Raw genomic sequence first — 12576 nt, forward strand, 5'->3', positions numbered from 1 at the left:
TCTCTTTTTCACCCCACAAAACCCTCAATTTTATTGTACATTGCAAACATATTCCCTAAAGGAATATCAACAAAGTAGTTACTTGCATGCAGGATACTTCAGCTTCTTCCCTAACTGAAATAATGTCATTTGAAGCAAAATAGTAACAGAAATAGAAGGAACTCTGATAATTCTTTACAGATGCAAGATATTCAGGAAAATATTTAAATAGCACCATTCTATTTTCTTCTAAATTACATTTACAAGGCATTTCAGCTATTAATTAGAGACCTATAGAGACAACAGAAATTGAGCATTCGTACTACAACTCACATCTTGACTTCTTCAATATTCAATTTAAAAGCCTGGCAATAATGACCAAGTTTCTGAATTAATAGTTTTCAGTTACTTGTAGTTTCACATGAAGTATCAGTAGTTTAATACAAGTAAAAACAACTTTTGGCCAGTGAAAAAGTCAAAGTAGAGACTTAATAGTGAAAGAGTATTTTTCTTCAGGTGATCTATTTCTCCGAGCTCCTGAATCACACAAAAACCCATCACACCACCCAGAATCACAACACGAAGACCACACACCTCTCAAACAGGTGTAGGCAGTTCGCAGGTGGGAGATGACAACAGACACCCAAAGACAGGACGGAAGCAGGCAGGACATGCTGGTTACTTCCAGGGCAACCCACTACAGCGAGACTCGCGGGCCCTGCCGGCTGGACTGCTCCCACAGCCAGAGACCAAGGCTCCCAGCGAGCGCTGTGCCAGCGGAGCCCTTACCACTGCTCATACCATGCGGCACTAGGGTGGGACTGACACAAACGAGCTGGTCTGTAGGTGAAGAACCACAAACTGACTAACCTGGTGTACTTCATTATCGATCCCTGCGGACATTTAACTTAATAGCCTGAGAAATTACAGTAAATTTTAAGAAAGCTATGAACAGCAGACTAAATCTGTATTTTTAAACCACGCATGCTTACAAATTTCTTGTCCAAAATACTGAAAAAATTCATACCAAAACAACTTCTTACATGTCCACAGAAAGTTCCATAACCATGAACAAACATCAATGCATCTTACCTCAATCATTATATGAAAGGCGTGCTTGTAGAGAGGGGAAAAAACACAGGCAAAATAAATTACTATTTATACCAAGAATGGGATGAAAAAGCAGCTTATAAGAAAAGAGACAAAATAAATTGTTTGTGAATTAACAACAAAAATATTCATGGGGATAGCAATACTTTCTTGTACTAATAACAGATCATTTAAAATATAAAAAAAATCCATCATTGATATGTTAGCAAAGAAAAATGGGCAAAAAGTTCATTATACAGACCATCACCTGAATTGATCTTATTATTAAAACCAGAATTGTCCGTTATAGGTGCATAAACAGTCATGTTACCACAAAACAGTATATAAATACATGCAGAAGATTAAACAAACACAAGTTATGCAAACTTATTCCCCGTTATGCTCACACTGTACAGTAGAGGGCAGCGTTGGATTTTTTAAAATTCACTGTAATTAGTAGCTAGCTGTGGAACATGAAAACTTTTAAATGTCTAAGTTATAGCTAAACTTTATAAACAAATAGGTCATCATATATTAGATCTGTACTACTAAATTTAATCAATAAATCTGGTATGCTAGAGGTGTAACTAGAACAAGTGAACTTGAAAACACTATATGCAGCATATATGAAGGGAGATGACAATATTAAAGATTCTTTCAAACAAGCCACATGAGTTTAGAGACTGTGGAATGAAATCCATTATAAAAACCAAAGTCCCAGTGCAGTGTTACCGAAACTTAAAACACATTTTAGTGACACACACTTGTTTGTGCTACTTGCAACTCTTTTTTTATTGAACAATCTCATTGCCACAAGCAGAGAAGCGCTGAGACACCTTCATTCTTCCTCCTGTACTTTTGCCTCAGCCATTTTCTTTGTCCTTTATAATTTGATCAGATAGACATTGCAAGAGCATGAAATTCAAACACTTTAAGCTGCTACGTAACAGCAATCATCCTTTTCTTCACTCTTTGTCTTTACATTCTTAGGATGCTACAGAGCGCAGGGCCAAGAAGAAGCTTTTCTCTGCACTTGAAAACTGTCTAGCACACACTTAGCATTATCTAAATAATTAATAATAGAAGGGCTGAAGTATTTCTTGAAGGCTAGATTAGTTGGGAGTCAGATTTATAAATACCGTGGTAGAGCTTGCTGCCACTGACAGAGCACTAAAGAACACTGGAGCCTAAGAGCATCAATCCTCCTCTCGCTGTCGGTCAGCAGACCACCGGAGATGAGGATAACACCCACACCAAGAGTCTGAAGCAGATTCTTGCAGGACCTGTACAGCCTGCAAATATTTTGGGGCACTTCATACGGGGGAAAAAACAAAGAAACAAACAACACACTAAACAAAACCCCAAACCCTTAAACTGGTTTTCAAAGCTGATCATCTTCACCTTCAAACCTCTGTGAGCTGGTGGTTCCAGTAGAATGACAGCTATTCCACTTATACTTAGAAAACTACAAATAAGATTCTGCAGCACAAACTCCACAAACCATGAGCACAGTTACTCGAAGAAGTTCCTCCTCCAAGCCCCCCATGTTCCGTTGCCAGAAACAGCAGCCAAGCAAAATAAAAGTATTACTCCATCTGTGAATCTGATAGGGAATGGCTACTGAACAGAGCCATAGAAATATCTGTGTGCACGTGTGTTTATACTGACTCAAATAGTCACAGAACAGACAATTAACTGTTAAAAAAGTTAGAAAGCATTGCTTGTATGAAATAGTTATTCAACAAATTCCACAGTCTTTCCTGTGGCTGTAAAAAATTTATTAGTCATTTTTTCAGGCCTATTTGCTATTAAAATTTTCCAGCTCCTGAGAATTATGTAAATTATTCAGAAATAAGGAAAAAAGATACATGAATCCAACCTTTTTGCTCTTACCGTAATGAGAAACTGCAAACATGAAACTTATTTCTCAGACACCTCTCCCATACCCTCTTAAGGGGATCAGCTTCCCCCAAACACTAATAAATTAGACATGCATGAAAATTTCCAGAGAGATATTTATGTACATCATAGACCACCTGATTTTTAAAATCATTGTCCTTCCCTTCGGACTACAGACCACCACCTCAGACTTTTCATTAGAAATGCAAGTATCACCAGTTTAAGCACTGTCAGGCTATTACAGAAATGCAAATATGTGCTTTCTTCTGTCAGGAATTAATACAACTCTTGTATATAAAAACTGGGAGCAAATAACCCCCCACCAAAGTAGCTATCATCTACACAAATGTAAACAAACACACTAACTTCCTACTTATACTGCCTGAAAACTACTTCTAAAGGTTTTCTCAGGGATTAGGGAAATGATTGCGATATTTGTAACCAATTAGACGAACAAAAACAAGCAGTGTGGTCTATTCCAAAATCTGGGCTATCCACAATCATATTCTGAAATTCAAATATGTCATATAAATCTTTATAAACATGGTGTTCAAAATAAATGCAAATTATTGTATTACAAATTAATTGCGCCAATTCCTTCATTTTGTTCTAACTAGTACTCTAAATATGACATCCGTGTATTCACCCACAGTCCCTCAACCTCTTTGGAGGATGTAAGGCAAGATGAATTACTTTTGTATACCTTGTGAAATGTGTAATTTTCATCCATTTAGTGATAGGAAAGATTACCTGAAAGATGTCAACCTAAAACATTCAGGAAAGCATATCTGAGGATATGCAGCAAACTGGACTTGATTATGGAAAATTATTAAAAAGCTCCTGAAGGTAGAGTACCTGATTGCAGACTTCACCGAGCTCAGTATTTCAGCCCTTCTATGATTGTTCCAAAGCACTGTCTAAGACTATAATCTAAATGCGGTCTTGACAGTGTAGATGATTTTGAATATTACTGTTTACAATGAATGAACAGAGAGAAATTCTTCAAGGTAAATTAAATACAGTGCTGTAAGAGCCTTCAGCATCTTGTCAGTTGTTAAATGCGTATATGCCAAGTCAACATTTATGAGACTAAGACACAAAGTACTGCCTACATCCAGCCTTACCAGACGGATACACATCTTCTTGTACCAGCCTCTCAGACCCACTCTGTACAGGCCTACTCCTAAAACTAAACCAACTTTTCAATAAGCCAGGAATAAGGTATAGTATTGAAAGCATTTATAAGACAATGCTCTGCTTGAATCAATGCAAAAGCACAAAGTAACTTGAAGTTCACTATAGAAATCAACTTGAAACTTTTTAAAAATTTTAATTGTACTTTAATTATAAAGTTCCCTTGGGCTGCCATTCAGGATGAGATACCTTAAGTCTGGATTTGTATTTCCTTACCTCTTGAAGATTTAACATACATATGGCTGCATTTATGGTTTATTTAAACGGAGATAGCTCATTCTGAAAGCAAATTGAGAAGTCAGGAAAGAACATTAAAAAATTTTTTTTTAAAGCTATCAAGATTTAGAACCAAAGTTTTGGACATCTGGTTGTATAGTGAGCACTGAAAAAGCATGCATCACTATGTACTTGGTTTTCAATTATTTGTCATACAAATTCTTCCCTCTGTAAAAGATTAAGGAACTTCTATTATTGCAATACCCCATGAATTCTAAAGAGAGAGACACAGTTACAAGCTATTTACCTACTATAGATTAAGGACTCCTTATCTGTAATAACTTTCCTACTACATTCTCACAGTATCCCTACATTTGTGGTTTATTTTTTCCCTTTAAACAACCATATCATGGTTGTGCCTCACAGTACCACAATCAAAGGATAGCACCAGATCTTTCTCCTGTGTCATTTCAGCTATTGATTAGAATCAATTATAGAAGAAATTCTTATTAGTCCTGAAGATATGAAATGCAGTATTAGAGAATGTGAAATCATGCACACATCCAGCAGTCCAAATCTTGAGATCATTCAGCTCTTCTTTAATACCAACATTGCCACTCATTATACGTTAATCATTCATTAACCACTGATATGTACCTAACCTTAACTCCTTCCTAGCTAGCCACAAGCCCTAACTCAGTCTTTATCTATTTTTAATTCTTCCTCTTTTTGAGCTCCAGCTTTTCTCTGTTGATCAATCTCTTTTCCCATTTCATATAAGCAACTGGCTTCTCCTCCATATATTTTTCAAGTAGCTGTTAATCTTTCTAGGTTTGGAGTAAGTCCTTGTAAGAACACCTGTCCCTTTCTTATTCTTCATTTTTCAAGTGTTATAATGTTTCTATTAAAATATCTACAACAACAAGAAGAAAAAAATAGTAGCTGGAAGACAAAAATGGAAAAAACCTGAACACTTGATTTAATTTCTTCATTCTTCTTCAGCAGTCAACTGTAATTTTCCTAGTGTGGCAAAGGGATAAAGATTATCCCAGAAATTGCAAGTGCACCAGGTAGATTGTTTCATGTGCTAAAAGTTAGAGAATAAGAAACAACAAATGAAAATCTTTTCCAATGCCAACCATAAAAACTTTCCCATTACTAACTACTTTTTGAAAACAAACCAATCAAGTTACACACACTCACCAAACTCCTTGGCACACGTCTGGTGGCCTAGACCAGATGTCTGAGGTCAAACACTGCAGCTAAAAGCAGTGCTTGTTTTGTTAGATGTTCTTTTCCTACTACTTTCCAACACAGAATTTGTTTTTCCACTGCTACACATGCAGTTGGACCTGCAGTCAGTAGTTCAGAATGTGCCTTGTGTCTGCCACTGCTAGAGATTTTTCTCCTTCATCATAATTCACCTTACATTATGCGATACTGTTTTCAATTTAGTTTCTTACAGCTGAAACTGAAATACCAAATCCACAACATAGCTAAAGATCTATTCATACTTCAGGGTGTCTTCAGGAAGAGATACACCGAAGAAAGACTATCACGGCATGGTGGTGAAGGGAGCCATACCAAAATTGCCATCAACCAAAATCACAGTGTATTGTTTTTATGCTCAAAAAACTTTTGAGACAAGAGGGATAAGATCAGTATCTCTTTATATTTGATATTGATTGATCTATTTGATTTCACATAGCACATGACTTTGAAGACAAGGGATGTTCTCCATATATATAGGACCAGTGAGGTTCATCCATATGGGGTAAAAAAAAAAAACCAACACACCAAAACAACAAACCCAGAATTAAGCACATAAAAGATTATTGTGCTCAGTATAGGGAACACTGGGTGAAAAGCTTAAAGGAGGTGCTATACAGGAGGTTAAAAGCAGAAGATGTAGTTGTATTTTTCAACTATGTAATCCTCCTCTCTGAGGAGAGAAAGAAATGGTAATTCCTAGCAACTAAGCTTGCTTTTATGGGCACTCTAATAGACAGGATCTGTCCATTCCGAATTTTTACGTTTCTGGTAACACCAAAGAGGCCTAGATCAGGGCCTTCTCGTGCTTACTGATTTAAAATCTGATGCATCTTTGACCCAAGTAATTTCAAATGTTTCAGAAGAAAGCACAAAAATAGATTATGAAGACATTATGTGAATCTGTAAAGCTTTTTTTCAACCCTCTCAACATATGACACTTATCTTAAAAACAACACAAAACAAAAAAAGCAACTCTGTGATCCAATAAGATACTCATAACTTGGGCACTCAACAAAAGGTACAAGAGGTTAATCTCTCTTTGCACAGTACGGATGTAAAACATTGGGAGCCACAGCTCTATGAACTGATAAAACCCCAAAGTGTTACTTGTGTCAGTTATGTTATAAAATAGGTTATGGTCCTACCTATCAGATGACAGAGTGGTAACACCACAGTTGTAATTAGCATTGACTGACAACTCTGGCCCAAGCTCAAAAGATGGAAAAAATAAATGAGCATAACATAGCAACTGCTTGCCATCCGCATTCATATTTCTACCAGGAATATTAGTAGGACACTGTGGGGAAATCTAAACTACACCTAATTTGAGAGTGAAAGCCTTTGTCCGCAAAGACAGCAGTGTTTCATTTTCAGTGTACCTGGTGCTCATGAGTGAAAATTAACTGGGTGAGAGTAACACTTTCTGTAGAAAAATACACAGATTCATACATTTAATACACTAATCCATTTTTTGGTAAATTTGATCAGACATATTAATGTATGTTTGCTGCATATTAAATCAAATACAAATAAGAAAATGAAATAGTTCTTTCAAACCGTTTTACATACACACATATGCATTTAGCAAACTTACATTTGTTAATAACTCATTTAGGAATTTGAGGAGTGACAGATTTTATAACATTTGACAGTCAGCTTTAACGAGATAGCACCCCACACAATAAAGTGAGGCATACAGTTAACAGCACAAACAAGAAGCAAAGAAGTATGTAAGCCAAGACTAATGGCAGCAGCACCTCGGAGCACACAGCTCTGCCATGGCTGTCCCGGGCACATGCCTCAGGACCCACCGGGCACTTCTGACTCTGATAGCGGCAAGGAGCGTCTGTCTCGGCAGTTACCCACTCTACTAAGCCCCTTGACCTCTCTACCCAAACACCTGAAAGAAAGCAAGAATGAAACATGTAAGGCGCGAACAAAAATATCTCCTGCTTTCCAATCTTAAACCAAGCATATAAACTAATTCTACTACATGAAATTTTAAAATAATTATCTGTACATTCAAAGGGAATATAAAGTTATGTTAATCCACACAGCTGCGAAGTGAGCTCAGTTTGTGTAGGAACTGCCTGCCTGATAAGTGCACGTACCATAAAACAATTTTACTTTCAAAAGAAAATGAAGTTGTTTGCGTTTTCTCAGATTTGTCCTTTATACTTCACTACAGGTTCAAAGATTTCTTCTAGCATATTTCTTCCTTTTTTTGAAATATTCCAAACAATTTCTTTCCCTTTTGCCCTCTGATTTTTTAGTTTACTTACCCCTTCTCCTAATTCTTCCAAAATTTCTCATTCTTCAGTGTTTCCTCATTTTTATCTTTTGCTTATTTCTCATCTATCCTTTAACTGCTGCTGAAAGAAAGATTAGTACCAGGGCGTACTGCACCTAAGTACTCCCATCGCCTTCCCAGAATAAATAGAGTAAAACGAGATAACCTTTATCCGTATCTCATACGGAAATCCCTGTTTTCTAGTGAGTATCTCTGTACGTCTGATCTATCCTTTCTACCATTTGCTACAGAAAGATTTAGAAAAGAATCCATTCACCTACAAACTCTACTCATGCCCTAATTAGTAAATATCATATTAATATTTACTAGATTAATTGAATAAATATTTAAATGTTTGTTTCATGGTTATGAAATTACTAATACTTTTCCCTCTCTTCCTGCTTCCTCTGCCTCCTGTTCAAATCAGCTCTAATCAAATTTAAAGTGGGAAATACTGCTCTGCTGCATATGGGAGAATATTTATACATTCTATTTCCATAATAATTTCATTTAGTTTTTCAGGCAGAAGTAGCTTTTCCTGACTTTCCACATCAAACCTTAATGCCTATTCACCACAAGATAAGAAAATGTTATTACACCATAACTAGTTCAAGCACCAACTTATACTTATCCCAACAGATACAATCGGAGCATTAACAAAACAGGTTATTACCCTATTTATTAAAAATTTATGACGTGTCCACTCCTGTACCAAACACAAACTATGCAAGAAAAGAACTGCAATAAAAAGGAGGAAGAGTATCAAAATTCAAGTTCTTGGTATCTCACACATATTTAACATTTGCTTGCTTTTCTATTACTTTATCCATTACCTATTTAATTTCTTTAAATCTAGAAAGGAAATTACATGCTGAAATTATTCACACAGCTAGCAGTTATGAATTTGATCTTACAGTGAAGACTACTAGGTTGATGTAAAGTCCCAAATACATAAAAATTGAGATGGATGAAATAATTATGCTAACAGATTGCATGAAGTTTGAGGATCTGCAATACTTTCTGCAAGGACAGGAAACATACTTTTTTCCTCTAAATTATGTTCTTTTCATTTGTCAAGAACATATGCCCACTGCCTCCCCCCAAATTTTTCTTATCTATTACTATGGAACTGAAACCAAAACGATTTTATTTATCAACCACAGGCAATAATGCTTCCTGGAACACCCTGAAGTCAAGCAGTAACACTGAAAATACCACAGAAGCTGACAGTACAGAGCAAGTACATGTAAATCCTTTTAAAATGCAATCCTACCAAAAATAACAAGTGTTTTAATTTTATTTAATCATAAATAGCATCATCATTGTATGAGAGGCAATGTATTCTGAGTGGTCACTGCACTGAGTTCAGAAGCTTAAGTTCAATTCCTACTGCAAAAATGCAAGTGTTGTGGGACCCTGGGCAAGTCGTTCATTTCTCCATTTCCACTACCCACATCTTTCCTACTTCCGTCTGAAGAGTTTGTTGTCTTAACTCTTTTCATAAAGGCCTTCTAATCTCGACCGAATCTCTAGACATAACTGAAGGAAGAGGAACACTAGTATTAATACTAATTACACCTACAGAATCAGCTGGAGCCTGAGAACAGCAGGAACTGTGCACATGCAGCCAAAAGAGGTTTGTTTTGATGCAACACCTCCAGTTTACATTTCAGATTTGGAGACCACAATCTCCTAATATTTTTTAAGTAAAACACAAACACTGCTAAAACTGAAACATTTTAAGACAAAACACAAAATGCATACACAAGTAAGAGGAAAAAGATGACAGGAATCACAGTAAGGCCACAAGCTGAGCTAAGCCCTGGAACTATGCTTCAACTGAAGATTTTCTTTACATCCCCTTTAACTGGTACCTGTATCCCAGTTCCGTGCTTTTTCAAAAATAGAAGCTTCTCCTAGTTACTATTTTCTAGTCACTGCAAATTGCCGTTATGAATTAGCGTGTCTCCTTCATTTTTGTTTTAAGCTAAGCATTACATAAAGCTCAACCACAAGTAGCTGTACACAACTTTCGGACAAGTAGTCTTTTTAACTAGGTGGGAGTACAAGCTTCCCACAGCTGTCCAGCAATACTGCGTCTTTGCTATCTGAAGTTTTGTGTTTAGTTTTTCTCCTCCCAAACACACAGATGTGTGAAACCATTAAGTAGTTGCTCATACATTCATCAAATACCAATTAATTAAAGGAGATAAGGCTATTTAAGTAAAGCTTAATTTTCTGCTTTTGCAGCTAGCAAGCATTAGCACCTCTAAACCAGGAAAGAAACAGAAGATTTCAGCCACGTGACAGATGCACACCCCCTTCTCTCCTCTCCTCTTCAGAAAATGGTTTTACCATTCAAAAAACCAAAATCATAACGCAGCGACTTACTTGGGTTGGAACGAGTACTGGAGGATACGCTAGCTTGTGATGTCTGTACATCCAAAATGAAAAGAGCACAATCACTGCAATTCCCATTATAGGCACCAATGAATAAAGCAAGGTATTGAACAGAGGTGGCTTAGGTGTAACAGGATTGGAAGTTGCTGAAGAAATAATAAAAAAAAGACACAGCTTTTAAGAAACAATAATCATCCACTGTTTGAAGTGTCTAGCAACCTGATTTTCTAAAAATGCTTGCCATCAGCACAACAGGCTAACAATACTTGATTAAATAGCATACTTTAATATAAACAGACCCATATCTAAAAAGGCAACATCCTGGAAAGCGCAGAAATAACTTAGATCCCCAGATTTACACATCAGCACATCTAACTTTTTTGTGCGTCTAAGCTCTGCCTATCTACAGCGTAAGAGGTGTTTGTATTTTAAAGAGATTGCAAGAATGCCATCACCTAATGAATGAAAAAAGAATCAATACAGAGGTTTAGTCTTTGGAATGCATACAGTAAGATGTCATTAATAAGCAAAACAGGCCAGAAATAATCTGCCAACATTTTTATGCACTGGTGATTTGCTGAAAGTAAAAGCTCTCTAGCTCAAGACGCTTCCACAGGACCTCCAGAAAGGCTCCAGAGAAGCCCTGCTTCTGAGGCAGCTGGTGCAGGAGCAGCCACAGACCCCCGGGCAAAAGAGGTTTCATGAGAGTGAAGAAGAATGTCAATTATTGCCTTACCAGTATCACTGACAAAAACAACAAGAATATCTCTTGGGTCAACAAAGGCTATTGTAATCTCATAGAAAATGTTATTTAATTTCATAAACAACTTCCTCTGGCTATTTGGTACCCAAGACATTTGCTGTTTTCAGTTCAGTTATTAACATTATTCATTTTTCCAACAAAGATTAGATTCTTGACTGGAAGAAGATATGCAAGAATAATCAAATAATCTTTTAGTTATTGTTTTTTAAAACAATTATTTATTAAGTCTGCCTATCTGATCTTCTTTGTAACCTGGGAGGAAATTCTTTCCCCCTTTTTAAAGGGTACTGTGTCAATTTACAGAGAAACTCAAAGGTCCAATTAGTTTAAAGAAATAGTGAGAGCATTGTTTCAAGAAGAGGGGCATTCATAGGCTGGTACATGCATATAAGGATGATATGGCTTTTAGCCCAATGATTACTTACAGAATGACACTTACAGAAGCTTAACCATACAATTAAGGTAAGATTTGACAGTAACTTCTGTATCTTAAAACAGCCAATTATTTCAGATTCTCCTTCCTTCTCACCCTTAGAAAAGAGCTGAAGTACCTTTTATCAATTTAAATTAGTTCTAATATAGAGACCTTTCAAAATTGAAGAAATGAACTGGCAATTTTCTAGGCTCTGTATGCGAATGCACACAGCGCTCCATCATCTGGCAATGAGAAACCTCTGGCAGGAAAAACTGACCACAACATTTTGAGAAGTCTTATCTCCCAAACATGCACAATATTAAGTATTTCTGAACTCTGCTAAGCAGTTCCTTCATAAATGTGTTAGACTAACTTACGTTGTGTGACCTCCATTTCTGGAAAATAGAAAAAGCGTTCATTACACATATTGCCTTCACAACAACAGAAAAACACTTCAGGGCTGTCTTTCTTCTCTATGCAATCATTCCTATAAAAGACAATAATAATAAAAACTTATTAATCTTAAGTTGGGTTGGTTTTTTTTTGTTCAAGAGAAAACATATGCTCATATTTAAAATTTAAAGTCAACTTAATTAAATCATCCAGGATAACATACTACCCAAATAAGAGTTAAATCTGAAGAAACAAATTAAAATTTTGTTCATTACATTCTATTGCAATGAAATACCATTAATATTAAAACTGAAACAGCACACTTTTGCTAGTTTTGAGACAAAGAAAACCACCAACAGGATGCACTTCAAAAGCTGACAAAAATACTGAAGAACAGTTCACGATCTAGATTTAAACAGTACAAACAAATGATCAAATGGCTAGTGTTTAACCATAAACTCACAGTACAGGGTTGCAAAGGTGGGAGATAAGTGGGAAGGAGAATTTTAAATTTTTTCTCTCTTTTCCTAAAAATAAAATATATTTCTGCAATTTCCCCTGCCTACATTATGCTCATGGACAGGGCTTATTCCACTCAGGGAATGAGCTGCAGAAAAGGAGTTCTATTAACAAGCAAGCTGAAACTATTCAAGTCAGGAAAGAAAA

At 36.2% G+C, this 12576-nt stretch overlaps 1 protein-coding gene across 3 annotated transcripts in view; it reads right to left on the reverse strand.

The window, feature by feature from the left end:
• Positions 1 to 12576, reverse strand: part of ACVR2A (activin A receptor type 2A) — a 70484-nt gene that overhangs the window by 17918 nt on the left and 39990 nt on the right. For all 3 annotated transcript variants that reach the window (XM_072875322.1, XM_072875323.1, XM_072875321.1), the window contains exons 3-4: positions 11895 to 12004; positions 10331 to 10485 (exon numbers count right to left, since the gene is read on the reverse strand). In XM_072875322.1, coding sequence (XP_072731423.1) covers positions 10331 to 10485; positions 11895 to 12004 — 265 coding nt within the window. The remainder of the gene's footprint in view (positions 1 to 10330; positions 10486 to 11894; positions 12005 to 12576) is intronic.

This window comes from Ciconia boyciana, chromosome 10 (assembly GCF_034638445.1).
Source record: "Ciconia boyciana chromosome 10, ASM3463844v1, whole genome shotgun sequence".
In the NCBI taxonomy this organism is placed as follows: domain Eukaryota; kingdom Metazoa; phylum Chordata; class Aves; order Ciconiiformes; family Ciconiidae; genus Ciconia; species Ciconia boyciana.